The sequence below is a fragment of the Cryptomeria japonica genome, chromosome 5, assembly GCF_030272615.1.
Source record: "Cryptomeria japonica chromosome 5, Sugi_1.0, whole genome shotgun sequence".
Taxonomy (NCBI): Eukaryota; Viridiplantae; Streptophyta; class Pinopsida; order Cupressales; family Cupressaceae; genus Cryptomeria; species Cryptomeria japonica.
The window spans coordinates 889643819-889659430 of NC_081409.1; the positions used below are offsets into that span (position 1 = coordinate 889643819).

The window sequence follows — 15612 nt, forward strand, 5'->3', positions numbered from 1 at the left end:
GATAGATTAGACACTTGTTGATTACTCACATCTTTGACAAGTTTGTAGCCCTTAACTAAGTAGGCCCAAATGCCTTTGTAAAATCCTCTAACAAGGTGGTTCACCTTTGTGAATCTAAAATCCTCTAACAAGGTAGTCTTTAATCGGACTTATCTCCTAATAGAGATTGAGATTCCTAACAGGATATGTTCTGGTGAAGAACATTGTAAGACCTTAACCAATCTGACCTTAACCGGTCTGGTTTCTATTCTGCAGATAGTGACTTGTGAGTTCCATCTCACCGTGGTTTTTCCCATTTGGGTTTCCACATCAAATATCTTGTGTTATGGTTGTATTGCTTTTGTGGGTGAATGGTTTACTTGCATTTTGGTTTGCATGTGTGATAACCGGTCTGTCTGTTAAACTGTTTTACCGGTTTGTCTTCAGACTGTTTAAGTGTTTTAGTGCAGAGATTTTTGGCATACTAATTCACCTCCCCCCCTCTTAGTATTCATCAAAACTTTGGTTTAGGAACTTTGGGAACCAAAATAATGAAAGTGTTATTCAATTTATTCCGAAGGTTCCCAGGGCGAATGAAATCTTTGGTAGCTTTGATTAAGTCATACTTCACAGTTTCCCAGAACTCCTGAAAGAAAGCTGGAGGGAAGTCGTCAGGTCTAGGGGCCCTAAAGGCATCCATCGCAAAAACTGCCTCTTTAAATTCATCTTCAGATACACGGCTCATCAGCAGCTCATTGTCAACATCATTCAGGACTTGAAGGATAAGATTGAGAATCTTATCACTAACCTCAGTAGGTTCGCTCGCCTTTTCATTAGTGTAAGCATTATCAAAGTATAGAGAATCCCATTGACCAATCTCGCTATTCCCCACCAACTCTTCATTTCTATTATTGAAAATGGAATGGATAGTGTTTCTCCTTTTGTGCTTTGAAGCATACCTGTGAAAGAAGGAGGTGTCCCTATCCCCCTCAGTTAACCACTGGATTTTGGATCTTTGCTTCCAGTAGATGTCTTCAAGGCTTATGATTTCTTTCCATTTTTGTCTCCAATATTCCTCCTCTTTGTGGATATCCATTGAGGTGATCCCCTTCGCAATGGTTCTTTAGAGGTGGTCCAAATTGGTTTTAGCCTCCTTCTTTGTCTTGAAGATATCACCAAATGAAGATTTACTCTAGGGTCTGAACTCTCTTTTGATTATCCCCATCTTTTTAGTGATTCTAAACATAGCAGAACCTTGAACAAGGGAGTTCCACCAATTTTGGATACACTATTTGAAGTCTGGGTGAGAGTGCCACATAATCTCATACCTAAAGGGTATGGGACTTGAGACTGACCTATCAACCCACAAAAGGAGGATCGGGGAATGGTCAGAGATAGAGCGAGGGAGACATAAGAGAAAGGAATTGTTGCCAAGGTCCCACTTGGCAGAGATAAAAAAACCTATCCAATCTGACCTGAATCAAATTAGAGCCTTTTCTATTGTTAGACTAGGTGAAAGGATTCCCTTAAAGGTCAAGATCAAATAACTCGTTATTTCGAATGAAGTCAGCAAATTCAAGCATTCTATCACTGTAATTAGTTAGACCTCCTAACTTCTCGGAGGGAAAAGAGGGGTGTTAAAGTCACCGGCTAACATGATCATTGCCTCCCTATTATTAGTCATGAAAGTAGTGATTTCCTCCAAGACCAGAGCCCGACCATATCTAGTATTAGGAGCGTAAATGTTGAAGAAGCACCATGAGAAGTTGTTCATAGTGAACTTGGTAGTAAGAAAGTTGTGAGAAAGGCCAACAACGTGCCCATCTAGCTTTCTTTTATTCTAGAGAGTAGCAATTCCCCCTGAAGCACCTTCCGCCTCACTATAAGAGAAGGCAACACCTGGCCATATATTGTCCACAAGAGTGGAAAATTTTTGATAGGTCATTTTCACCTCTTGGTTTAGAATAATATCAACCTTATTGGTAGCTATGCATTGCTTAAGAGCATACTTCTTCTGGGGGTTGTTTAAGCCCATTAAGTTCCATGAAAGGAACTTCATTTCTTGCCTTTTTGAGATGTCTCCAGAGTTAATTGTCATCCACTAGCAATTTCTCTAGCCATTACCTTAGTTCTGAGGGTCCTCTCAGAGGGTCTACCTGGTTTAGAGTTGTTTCCAACATCCACCTTCTTATTTCCTCTAGTTTTTCTTTTGGGTTCTTTCCATTCCTCTTTCTCTTTATCCACAAGTGAAGATGGGACAGAACGACTTCCGTGAGAGAGAACAATGATCTCCCTTCTAGATCTAGTAGTAGAAGAAGAGGAGGTTAGATCTAGGACATTCACTTTGGCAGGTGTGGGCCCAACCCCTATGCACCATATACTTCTCTCGTTTCCTCCCATAGTATTGGGATTCAGCTACTTGAGCACAAACAAAGTGGTCTCGTTGTCCCCTTTCTTCTCTTTGAAGAAATCTTTAGCTCTCAGTCCTTCTTGTTCTACCTTCCTTTGGGAGATCTCTTCCTCTTCTAAGTCCGAGTCCAAGCATCTCCCTGAGGAGGGAGGTGTCACCTTGGGGTCAGGGGTCTTCATCATATTAAGAATACCTTCCAAGAAGGGGTAGCCCTCCTCAATAGTATCTTGAGGACCATCCCTTCCCTTCAAGACCTTGATTTGATCCTCAATATTGTCAGTATCCGGGGGATTGGGGGGGTGGGGTAACATTTTGAGTTACCTCCACATTGGCAATACCCAGGGAGGACAACTTCTCCTTCATTTTTTCCTCTGGAGGCGGAGGGGTCGGGCAATCAGCTATTACATGACCATGTTTTCCACACCTTTGAAAATAAAGGGAGGCGTTCTCATAGACAATAGACTGTTTCCATTTACCCCATTTATATTTGAGAGCTATGAAGTTAGGGAGGGGGTTGTTAACAACCACATTCACACATAGGCAAGCATAAATGAGTCTGGACTTATGCATTGTCACATTATCAGCATCAATGAACTGACCAAAAGATTTGCCAATCCATCTAAAAATGGTGTCATCCCAGAACTCCAAAGGGAGGCTAGGGAGTTTGATCCATATTGACGCCAGTGTGAGGAGGTTTGCACTAGGGTCAAACCTTGGCTTCCACTTAGAGAGACCTAAGAAGTGTTTGTTGTAAGACCATGAACTAGACATGATGTAAATAAAGTCTTCTTCTACAGTGAATCTGAATAGAAAGAGCCCACCCGACATAGCAGAGACAGAGACACTACCTTTTAGTTTCCATCTGGAACCAACCCATCTTCTAACCATATCTATCATGGGTTTGAAGGCCAAGAACCTCCCCACCAAGTAGAGGTGAAGGGAGGAGGTGATATTATCCATAATACTGGCGGGGAGACAAATCTCGGGACCATCCTCACCAACAGTCACCTTTGGTAGCAGAGTCGATGACCCCAACTTAGTATTTCCAACAAGAGAACCTTTCCATGTGCTCGCTTGAGCTTCCCTAGGTGAAGGCCCCACAACATTAGTCTTGGGAACCTTGCTAAGAGAATCCAAGTTGGAGGTCTCATGTGGAATATTCACATGGGAGGGAACCTCGTGCAACACCGCATTACAAGTGTCAATGGCAAGAGACCACCCAACACTCTAGCAGTGCAGCACGAGAGCCAGATCCAGACACAGCTGTAGGTTAGCAGGGGGGTCAGGTTTTAGGGAGGACGAGTCCTCCCCTGCAGAAGTGACAGCCATTGCAGAAATTTAAAATTGCGTTGAGTGGGAAAGTTGTAGAGCATTTGCGAGTATTGGTGATGCACCTTGGCATTGTTGTATGGGGATGAGGTCCCTATTTTTGACTTCATGATATATGGTCAATTTTTTATTTGAAAATAGAGTATTGACATCTGGCTGAAGATATAATAGTAATTGTTTTTTTTTTAACTTAGGTTTGATTGAATAATAGAGTAATGACATTTGGTTGTGAATATAATGATAATTGTTTTTTAAATTTTTTATTTATCATTAACTTTTGTTTATATGAGTTGCCCTCTATTTATGGAGTAAATAAGTTGATGAATGTACAACCATCAAAGAGTATAATGATAAACCCCTCTTTTACAAAGAAAGTGTAATTTATTAGGATATTTAGCATTTTATGACTAAGAATATAGTTATTTATTTATTTATGAGAGAGTTGTTTTTCTATTTATATAAGAAATTATTTTTAAAATGTTTGTTTGGGAGGACAAATGGCATAAATTGTAATAGAAGACTTTCAAATATTTTGATAAAACATTGTTTAGAGAGAACATTGTTTATAGACAATCATAGTATATGGTCTGTGATTTATTAAAAACTACTGTAATGATTAATTTTACATCTGGATGTAAATATAATGATAAATGTTTTAAAATAAAATTATTTCTTTATCATGAGCTGCCCTCTATTCACGAGACAAAATTAAGAGGATTGAATGTGCAACCATCATTCATGTTTTTCAATTGTTTGACCATTTGGTCTAGTCATATAGACTATAATGATAAAATTCCTCTTTTTCAAACAAAATGTGATTTTTTCTTTGGATATGTTTCTTAACACTATTTTTTTTCATTTACAAGTGTTCTATAAAAATCCATAGCAAAATTTAACCTAAATTAAAGTGTTTTTCAATTTTGTGAGAGATTTATTGATTTGTAGTCCATGGGAAATGACATTTCAAATGATCCACTTATTAAAAGTTGATTACAATTTATAAGAAAATAAAATTAATGAGATAAATAATGTTAATAAGATTTTTAATTAAAAAATATATTAAATATTAAATTTAGTCAATATTGTATTTATGTTGTAAAAACAATTTATGGGAGAGAGTTGATCGTATTTGTAAAAAATATATATCTTGTATTTTTACCATTTGTTTTATGATACATGATTTTGATTTATTTGGTGCTCTCTTAGATTTAATTGAAACTTCATAAACATTCTCTATCTCTCAAGTTATCACTTTGCTTTCTTGCATCAATTTTTGTGATGTATTTGATCACTTTTTTTAGAATGTAAATTTCTCCCTATGCATGTGATGACCATCTTCAATAGTTGCTATTAATTATTTCTTAGATTAAAACCATCGAATTGAGTGTCTAAGTCAATTATAAAAAGACATCACATCCTAAACCAAAAATCCAAATAACCTCTACATAGTCATGTCTATTTTCCCTAACAAAGGAAAATTATCTTTGCCAATGCTAATAGATACTTGAATAATGACAGTAACTTAGAATGTGATAGAAATTAAACAAAGTGTTTATTTTCTCAACTATATTATGGACAAACAAATAACATATGCATTGACAATCAAAAAATCAGTAAGAACACTCAAATATCTATCGTATCTCTGTAGTATGTAGGAATATGACCACATCCATTTGATTGCAAACTTTAATTAGACCAAAATGACCCAATCTCTTGTCTATCATTTTTTCTCCCTTAACTTATTCAGTGTGACTTCTACTTGAATCAATGCCTCTTCTTTTTGAAATTCATATTTTCACTTGATCTAGTTGAACTCTATGAGAATTGAATAACAAAAACAACCCACACCAACCCATTCTACCCAAACAACTCTCTCTCAATCTCTCCTTCTCTAACTCATTGCATTTCAACTCTTCCACAACATTTTCCCAAATGCCAATGACCTTTTCTTATAATTATGATATAATGAAATATTGGTGAATCTAGAATAATGGATAGATGCTAAGAATATAACACAATGAGAATCAATAATGTAAACAAGGTTCTATCTAAAGATCTAGGTTTACTAAAGGTATTTAGATAAGAATGTACTTCAACCTGATCCTAGTTAGAAATAATGAAAAATTATCAAAGGAATTGTAAAGCGGAAAATCGCGATCGAACCCTAGTTGCTCTCCCCTCTTCCAACTCCAAGGAGAGAGAAGGGAGATTCACTAGGGTTGATGGTTTTCACTTACGAGAGAGACTTTACATTCAAAAGAGGGGTTGAAACCAACAAGATCCAATCCCACACAATGCAAGATTGGATGCTAAATGTGTTTCAAGGGTTAAGAAAGCAAGGCTACCCTCTTTTGTAAAGAATGTTGATAGAAGAATTAAGCTAGGAATGCATAGAAAGTGACAAAGATTCGCTTATAAACTGAGATAGGGATATAGGATGAAGCTGCGGACCTGGAATTAGCAGTAAAATGTCGATACGACACTGTCCTACAAATTTGAGTAAAAGTTGTCAGGACGATGGTGCCCGACGTGCACACGGTCCTCCGAAAAATCCGCGAAACGAAGGGGGATCTGTTCGTCTCTGCACAAGGATTCCAGATCTTCAATTTCAGCCGCGTACCTGCAACCTACACACAGAAAAGCGAAGATGATTGGGGGGTTAGGGATTAGGGGTTTGCCCTTAGGTCAAACCCCGGTTTTGGAATTAACCAAGAAATGAGAAATGTTGTAAATGTAATGTAAAACAAGTACTAGTACCTTGTTGTAAGGATGTTTGTATCCTTATGTGTGAAGGTATAGATGTTGTTGTTTGTTGTATGTTTGTATGTTGTATGTAGCATGTAGTATGTGATCTCCTCTTCAATAGTTGAATCCTTGTCTTGAATGCAACACTTAGCCTTGAATGGAGACTTAGAATGATCAATTGCTTGAAAGAATGCTTGAATGCTTGAATGCTTGAGTATAGTTTCCACGCTTTTTCCATCATATCATATGAGAGAGGAAAATGTAGTTTATATACTTGTCAATTAGGGCTGATAGACTGATTTTCCCGACCTTAGGCCGACCAGGAAAGATAATTTTCCAATTTGCAAACATAAAGACCCGAAGTCCAAAAGAGACCGGGCCCAAAATAGGACCCAGGGACTAGGGCGATGGGCGCCATGGTCCTAGGGGACCAGGGCGCTGGGTGCCCTGGTCCTGAAGGACCAGGGCGCTGGGCGCTTAGGTCCCACCTCCCGGGATAGCAGGGTGCAAAGGAGGTTCAGGCCAGGGTGCAAGAAAATGCAGTTTTCAGTGTCATAATCAGGTTTCGGGGTCTCCATTCAGGTTGCGTGTTGCGTCGCCATCGTGAAGACCGAAATGTAGTCGAAATTGCAAGTGTCGCAATTTTAGGATGCTACATTTAGCCCCCACTTTAGCGGGAGTATAGGCGTACGCCAATACTTCCGGTAAAGTACAAGGAAACAACATTGAAAGACTTTCACCACGTCAAGGAGGCAAGATACACCAAGCCCCCAGTGGACTAAGGATCTTACGACTTCGATTGACAAAGTAAAAGGGAAGATCATGAGGGAGAACCATGACTGTCAGTAGTAAGGTTCCCTCACTATGAGTCATGCAAGAAAGATATCAAAAATTTTCAAGGCAAGGTTAAATTTGCCAAGAAATTTTCAAGTATCTTGAAAAGATATGAACGGGATGTATGCCCCCCTACGTTAAAGCGATCACACACGCCTCACCGGGGGTGATTGCTTTAAGGTAGTGATACATATAAGAAAATGAAAAAGGGAAAGGAGCACGTTATCACAAGGATTTAGCCCCCAAGTGTGAGATAAGCCCAAGGATAATAGACACAAAACACAAAGCACGAGGTGACTTCGCTTTCCTCGGGGTCAGTATGCTGTATGATAATTCATGTATATCATATGTATGTATGCATAATTGTTATTCATTCCCCAATCAAGGAAGGTCACCTAGAAGAAGGGAACACATGTGTCTTTTGAGTCAACATGAGAGAGATCGAGAGATCTCAATGCTTTGCATCGTCCTCAAGTAGACAACACTAAGGACAACAAATAGAAGAATGAGAATAACATATAGAAGAAGTAACAAAAGAGAGGAGGAGAGAATCTGCTATGCTAATGAAACTAGTCTAGCACGTCATCTACCCCCCGATCTTGCTGATCAATGTTTCGGGAAGGTAGGGAACACGCTAGAGGAGGAACATCCAACACAGCAGATGGAGCTATCACAAGATCCAAACAAGGGCTATGTTCATGTTCCGAGCCACGTTGTTCTTGTCTAGGAGCTAGGATAAGTGTTTTAAAAAATTCATTAGATAGATAATTATCAACATGAACATGTTCATATTCACTATCAGAATGTAAAGAAGTAACATTTTCATCATGAATAACATTTTCATCTATATCATCATCAAGATTTATAAAAATAGGATCTTTAACTCGCATAGGATCAAGACCATCATGCATCTTATGTTTAGGAGATTTCGGCTCAATCGTCGGCTGAGGAGAAAATGGAATAATGCTTGTTGAAGGTGTTTTTGGGGATCGCAAAGTTTGAGCTCTAAGACGACGCTTTCGCCGGCGTTCACGTGCAGAACGATTTCATCTAGTCTTAGTAGGAAGTTGAGAAGATTGAGGAGGAGGAATGTTCTCATCCTTATCACTTGGGTGTTTAGGTTGTGGTCTCTTAGGTTGAATAATAGGAGAAGAGGAAGGTCTCTTCTCTCTATAAAAGGAAGGAGGAAGAACTGCTCCATATAAGGGAGGAATATTTGGTTTAGGAAGGAGACCAAGTCCATCATGATGAGGAGGGATAGGTCTACTTTTAGGAAGTTTATCAATCATAGGCATAGTCACATCCATAGGGATGGGTTGGGAATCTTCTTGACGAAAGACATTAGTTTTATCTTTCAAAGGAAGAACTTCCTTCTCAAGGATGATAGGAATGTCAAGTTTAGGTGTTCTAGGTTCACTTAGAGATAGGACCATATCTGTTTTCCACTTTTGATAAGATTTGAAAAGATGATCACTTCGCGGAGGAAGAGATTGGAATTGTTTAGGCCAAAAGTAATCAATAGGAACGCTAGAAGTTCTTTCACCTGGTTTAAAGAGACTATGATTGACAGTAACAACTTCACCATTATGGGGAAATTTCAAACACCTTTAAATAGGAGAAGCAATAGCTTTCATGGAAGATAGCCAAGGATAGCCTAGCTTCACACAAAATTGTTCAGATGATGGAATAATAGCAAAGTCCACATCAAGGGATTTGTTACGGACCTCAATAGGTAATGTAATAGAACCAATTGCAGGAGAAGAAAATGCATCAAATAGTTTCACAACCACATTTGTTTTGTCATAGATCACTTGATTCAATTGCAAAGTAAAAAGGAATTCTTTAGTAATGACATTAACCATACAAGAAGGATCAATAAGCACTCCACGGCAAGGTGTGTTCTTGACTTTTGCAACTATATATAAAGGACCATCAGGTGCCCTAATGGTTTCACTAGAATTAAATGTGATGGAAGGTTCTTTAGGGATGTTCTGCTGCTCTACAAAGTTAATCACATTCGGAGTCATAGATACAAGATCATCAGGTGAGACAGAGGAATCAGTAGTATCAATCGCATTAGAGGTATGAGAAGGTAATGGATTAGTGAAAATATGAAGATTTTGGTTAGGAGGAGCTATAGATGTATTGCATTTATCATTCACACCAGAAACAGAGATAGTATTATTATCAATCAAATGTTGAATTTTCCCCTTGAAAGCAAAACATTTTTCAGTATCATGCCCAGGTTGATGATGAAATTGACAAAAAGATTTGTTATCAAAATAAGGTGAAGTAATCTTTGCAGGATCAATTTTCCTTATAGGAGGAAGAGTAAGCACATTTTGTTCCAATAACTTATTCATAATACTATGCAATGATTCATTCAAAGGAGTAAACTTTCTTTCTCTCTTGAAAAACTTAGAAATAGGAGACACACCTGATGCTGCATTCACATTGTTGTTGATGATGTTTTCATTGAATTTAATGGACTCTCTGTTCGGTTTAAACTTCCCAAATGGTTGTTGACTACTATCACCCTTATCACTCGGAGTCATAGGATGTGATTGTTCCATTTGACTCACAGTCAGTTGATAATTGTGAAGAGTTGCGCACAACTATTGGAAAGAAGTAAACTCAGAAAACAGGAGTTTTTCTCTAATATCTTTTTGTAAATTAGAAATAAAGATTCTTTGAATATCATTGTCAGGCACTGGAAAGGAAATTTGAGCATACAAATGCTTATATCTACCAATGAAATCAGTCACTTTTTCTTTAACACCTTGTTTGCAATGCATTAAATCAATCAAAGTAACCTTAGGACTTATATTGTTTTGAAATTGTTGAATGAAAGCATTTGCAAGTTGTTCGAAAGAAGTAATAGAATAGGAAGGCAATGAGCAATACCATTGTAGGGCTTTGTCTCTTAATGTTCTAGTAAACAATTTTGCAAGCAACCTTTGGTCATAAGCAAAATCAGTACATATTGTTTGAAAGGTCTTAACATGTGTTAGAGGATCACCCTTACCATTATAAAGCTCCAGATGCGGAATTTCAACATGTTTAGGGGGGATAGCTCGAACAATGTCAAGAGAAAGTGGGCTCGCAACATCAAATGTGGGCACACTAAACTTAGATTGATTCATAGAGGCAATTTGTTGCTGTAAAGAAGAGACAGTTTGTGCAAGATTATTAATGGTCGCTTCAGTCGAAGAGTTCATATTAGACGTGTTAGATTGTGATGGAGGTGTTATGTTATTGAAAGAAGGTAGAGAGTAAGGTGGTGGGACACTATGATAGTTATTCATAGGAGATGATTGGAAAGGAGGAACACTACAAGGAGGAATGGAAGGGTTAAATGAATTGCCCCCTTGCGTCATGTTCCTTTGCGGAGATGTAATAGGAACACTCATTGAAGGAATGAATGAAGAAGTTGGATTGAATGAAGGAAGAGGGTTAATTGAAGAAGAGGGATTGCCCCCATGACTGGTGATCATAGGAGGAATGTCTTGTGTTGAAGTAGTCATTATGTTTGATGTAAAAGTAGGTATACTAGCAATAGGAGTTGTCAAAGGAATAGAATGATTGTCTTGAGTAGGAGGTTGTGTATAACCTAAGGTTTCAGCACAACTTTTCATAGGCATCACATTTGAATCCACAATGTGTGCAATACCACGCAAAATATCAATTCCATTCTTATCACTTTGAAGCATACATTTTAGACCCTCAATTAAAGGAAGAGCTTGACTATCAGGGTATTCTTGAGACATCTATTGTCGAAAATCGTCAAATTGGTTATCCAATTTTGAAAGTTGTTCTACAGAAACCTCATGGAGAGCTTCTTCATCATTAAGAGGATTAGAGGAATTACCCATGTCCTCGTTAAAAAGACCATTCAAATTAGGTTCCATCTCCTCAGTAATTAAACCTTGGAAAGACTTAATTCTAAGGCTTCGTCTAACAGGAATAGTGTAAGTAGGACTTATTGTTGTAAAACTCATGCACTAAAGAAAGAGAGAAGATTTTGAATTTTAGAGGTAGCAAATTTCAGTAAAACTAGCCAATCTTCCAGATTTAAGCTGTTAAATACAATCAGGACAATCTCCCAAAATTTCGGAAAAAATGTCCGGGACCGTGGCGCTCGGAGTGCACATGGTCCTCGCAACTTTTTTCAAAATTTGCAGGGATGAAAGTTATGATGATTTTACAGCTAACCTGAAAAAATTGAGTGATTTTATGATCTGTAGATAGGCCAAATTAAATTTGTAATCTCAAAATTGAACCCTACCAAGATTGTCGAAAAATGCAAAATTTGAATTTTGAAAAATAGAGGGAAACTGAAATTTTGAATTTTATGATTTTAGAGGGAATGCTAAGAGCAATGTAAGTTTTGAAATTTGAAAGTTGACTCAATTTCACGCAAAATTCAATTCTAAAAGCGGAAATCAAAGTTGTTGTAATTAAGCACTTAATTTCAAAAGTCACAAATTGCAAGAATTTGAATAAAGCACTGAAATTTCGAATGAATGATAACACACTTTTCAGATTTAGGACTGTAAGAAACACAATTTTGACACAAATTTCAATTTCAACAATTTTTGAATGATTAGAAGCCTCAATCCAAGCAATCACTAGACCAACTTTGACTGTAATTTTGAAGGTGTTAAAATTGATAAAATCAGCCAAAATTCTGGATTTTAGCAGAAAAATACAGTAAGATCTCGCTCCCGAAATTTCAGAAAAAATGTTGGGGACAATGGCGCTCGGAGTGCACACGGTCCTCGCAACTTTTTTCCAAATTTTCAGGGATGAAAGATATTGTGATTTTATTGCGGAATCCAAAGTTACAGCTGATTTGGAGATGTTTTGATTAGTGAAATTATCAGTCAAAGGTTGAATCAAGAGGGTTTCAAAAATTAGGGTTTTGACACTTAACCACTTAATTTTCAAAATTAAAGCACAAATATGAATTGATAATTTGTAATAGAAGGGCAGATCTGAAACAAGCATTAACAATTAAACATTTCACAAGTTTAATTACTAAAAAGAAAATTTAGGGTTTTTATGCAATTAACCTCTAAAATTTTGCCAAAGATCAAACATGGAAATGTAATCAAGGAATCCAATTTTCAGATCTAACTATGAATAATCAGAAAGGATGTTCACGTCGGGTTCACCAAAATGTAAAGTGGAAAATCGCGATCGAACCCTAGTTGCTCTCCCCTCTTCCAACTCCAAGGAGAGAGAAGGGAGATTCACTAGGGTTGATGGTTTTCACTTAGGGGAGAGACTTTACATTCAAAAGAGGGGTTGAAACCCACAAGATCCAATCCCACACAATGCAAGATTGGATGCTAAATGTGTTTCAAGGGTTAAGAAAGCAAGGCTACCCTCTTTTGTAAAAAATGTTGATAGAAGAATTAAGCTAGGAATGCATAGAAAGTGACAAAGATTCACTTATAAACTGAGATAGGGATATAGGATGAAGTTGCGGACCTAGAATTAGCAGTAAAATGTCGATACGGCGCTGTCCTGCAAATTTGAGCAAAAGTTGTCAGGACGATGGCGCCCGGCGTGCACACGGTCCTCCGAAAAATCTGCGAAACGAAGGGGGATCTGTTCGTCTCTGCACAAGGATTCCAGATCTTCAATTTCAGCCGCGTACCTGCAACCTACACACAGAAAAGCGAAGATGATTGGGGGGTTAGGGATTAGGGGTTTGCCCTTAGGTCAAACCCCAGTTTTGGAATTAACCAAGAAATGAGAAATGCTGTAAATGTAATGTAAAACAAGTACTAGTACCTTGTTGTAAGGATGTTTGTATCCTTATGTGTGAAGGTATAGATGTTGTTGTTTGTTGTATGTTTGTATGTTGTATGTAGCATGTAGTATGTGATCTCCTCTTCAATGGTTGAATCCTTGTCTTGAATGCAACACTTAGCCTTGAATGGAGACTTAGAATGATCAATTGCTTGAAAGAATGCTTGAATGCTTGAATGCTTGAGTATAGTTTCCATGCTTTTTCCATCATATCATATGAGAGAGGAAAATGTAGTTTATATACTTGTCAATTAGGGCTGATAGACTGATTTTCCTGACCTTAGGCCGACCAGGAAAGATAATTTTCCAATTTGCAAACATAAAGACCTGAAGTCCAAAAGAGACCGGGCCCAAAATAGGACCCAGGGACTAGGGCGCTGGGCGCCATGGTCCTGGGGGACTAGGGCGCTGGGCGCCCTGGTCCTGAAGGACCAGGGCGCTGGGTGCTGTGGTCCCACCTCCCGGGACAACAGGGTGCAAAGGAGGTTCAGGCCAGGGTGCAAGAAAATGCAGTTTTCAGTGTCATAATCAGGTTTCGGGGTCTCCATTCAGGTTGCGTGTTGCGTCACCATCATGAAGACCGAAATGTAGTCGAAATTGCAAGTGTCGCAATTTTAGGACGCTACAGGAATATATCATTTTTATACCTGAAGATATTATTCAAGTAGATTATACCTAGAAAATATACTAAAAAATTATATAGCCCTTAGTTTAACACAAGGGCATCCAAGGTGGGCCAAAACTAGACTATGTTTTACTTGAGTTATAGACCTAAAATATAAATAACTTAGAGTTAGGAAGAGGAAGGGAGCTCGAGAGAATAGATGGGAAGGGATCTAGACCTAGGCCAGTACTTGATTTATGTGCCTTCTAGAGAGAGATAGAGATTTAGAGAGACAAAACTTGAGACATATTAATATAGATTATGTTGGCATTTTTTATGTTTATGTTGTGATTGTCATTGATGGACACACACTTGCATTAAGATCCCCTTATATGTATGAGCTAGAGCTCAACCGATATCTATTCCAACTGGTATGTTGTATTCTAGTCTTTAGACTATTGCTGATTTTGCAGAATGTGTTTCCCGGTCTGAAGCAGCATGTTGACCCCAAGCGGTTCATAGATCTCAAGTGGTACGAGGGATAAAAGCAGCATAACACATTCTTACCAGTCTTAATTTTTGTCAAACCAACAACCGGTATTTTGTATGAACCGGTAATACTTTGTGATGAGTTACCAATCCACTGATTGTTTGCGGTGACGACACACTGACGGTGCTTCTTGTGTCGTGTTACTGAGTATGTCTAGATTCATTGAACCTAGGTGTAGACATCTAAAAATGGTCAACACTTGCGGAGTCATACTTTAACATTTGTGCATTGCCTTATTTTAGGGTTTTTGCATCACATTAACATTTCTTCTATGTTGTGCACTTGGTCTTTATCATTTGCGAGCATTGAGTCCTTCTTCTGCATTCCTCATTTTTCTCTCTTTCGTATTTGGTCTTGTCAATAACAATCTTCAATTATGATTTTGGTCGATCTTATCCTGTTGCATCAATGTGCATGCTCATTTATCATCATTTTGGACATCATCAATCCTAATCGATCATAGAATTAGGGTTTTGTCCTCTTGTCAATCTTGTCATCTTGTGATCGATTCATCATCGATCCTTGTCCTCTTGTCAATCTTGTCACCTTGCGATCGATTCATCATCGATCCTTGTCCTCTTGTCAATCTTGTCACCTTGCAATTGATTTGTCATCGATCCTTGTCCTCTTGTCAATCTTGTCACCTTGTGATTGATTTGTCATCGATCCTTGTCCTCTTGTCAATCTTGTCATCTTGCGATCGATTCACCATCGATCCTCGTCCTTGTCAATCTTGTCATCTTGCGATCGATTCATCATCGATCCTTGTCCTCTTGTCAATCTTGTCATCTTTTGATAAATTCACCATCGATCCTCGTCCTTGTCAATCTTGTCACCTTGCGATCGATTCGTCATCGATCCGTGGCCTCTTGTCAATCTTGTCATCTTGCGATCGATTCGTCATCAATCCTCGTCCTTGTCAATCTTGTCATTTTGTGATCGATTCATCATCGATCATTGTCCTTTTCAATCATGTCAATGTGTATCAATTAGTCATTGTTCCTCATCAATTGGCGCCGATCAATTTGATCTCTTTGTCAATCTTGGTCAATTTGTCAACCAATCTCAATCGTTTATCAACATTGGTCCTTTGTCAATCAAAATCATGATCGAATCGACATTAATTTCTTGTTGTCTTGACCTAATTCCTTGTCCTCTTATTTCTAGGGTTTTATGATTTGTTCATTTAATCATTTTCTTCTTCTTTGCGGGTTAAATAAATCTATTTATTTAGTCCTAGGTCTCTTTTCATGAATTAATTAATGGATGAAAACCTATTAATTAATTCACCTAATTTCTATTTCATCTTTTTCCTCAATTTTCCAATTTACTAATTTCTCCTAA

The 15612-nt window shown here is 38.0% G+C and overlaps 1 protein-coding gene across 1 annotated transcript; it reads right to left on the minus strand.

The window, feature by feature from the left end:
• Positions 1 to 493: 493 nt before the first annotated feature.
• Positions 494 to 1075, minus strand: LOC131876285 (uncharacterized). The gene has a single exon (XM_059221193.1). The coding sequence runs from the start codon at positions 1073 to 1075 to the stop codon at positions 494 to 496; it is 582 nt and encodes a 193-aa protein (XP_059077176.1).
• Between the last annotated feature and the right edge of the window lie 14537 nt (positions 1076 to 15612).

Bases quoted from the DNA above. Each gene is read 5' to 3' on its own strand.
- LOC131876285 (XM_059221193.1), bottom strand. From the start codon at position 1,075: ATGGATATCCACAAAGAGGAGGAATATTGGAGACAAAAATGGAAAGAA.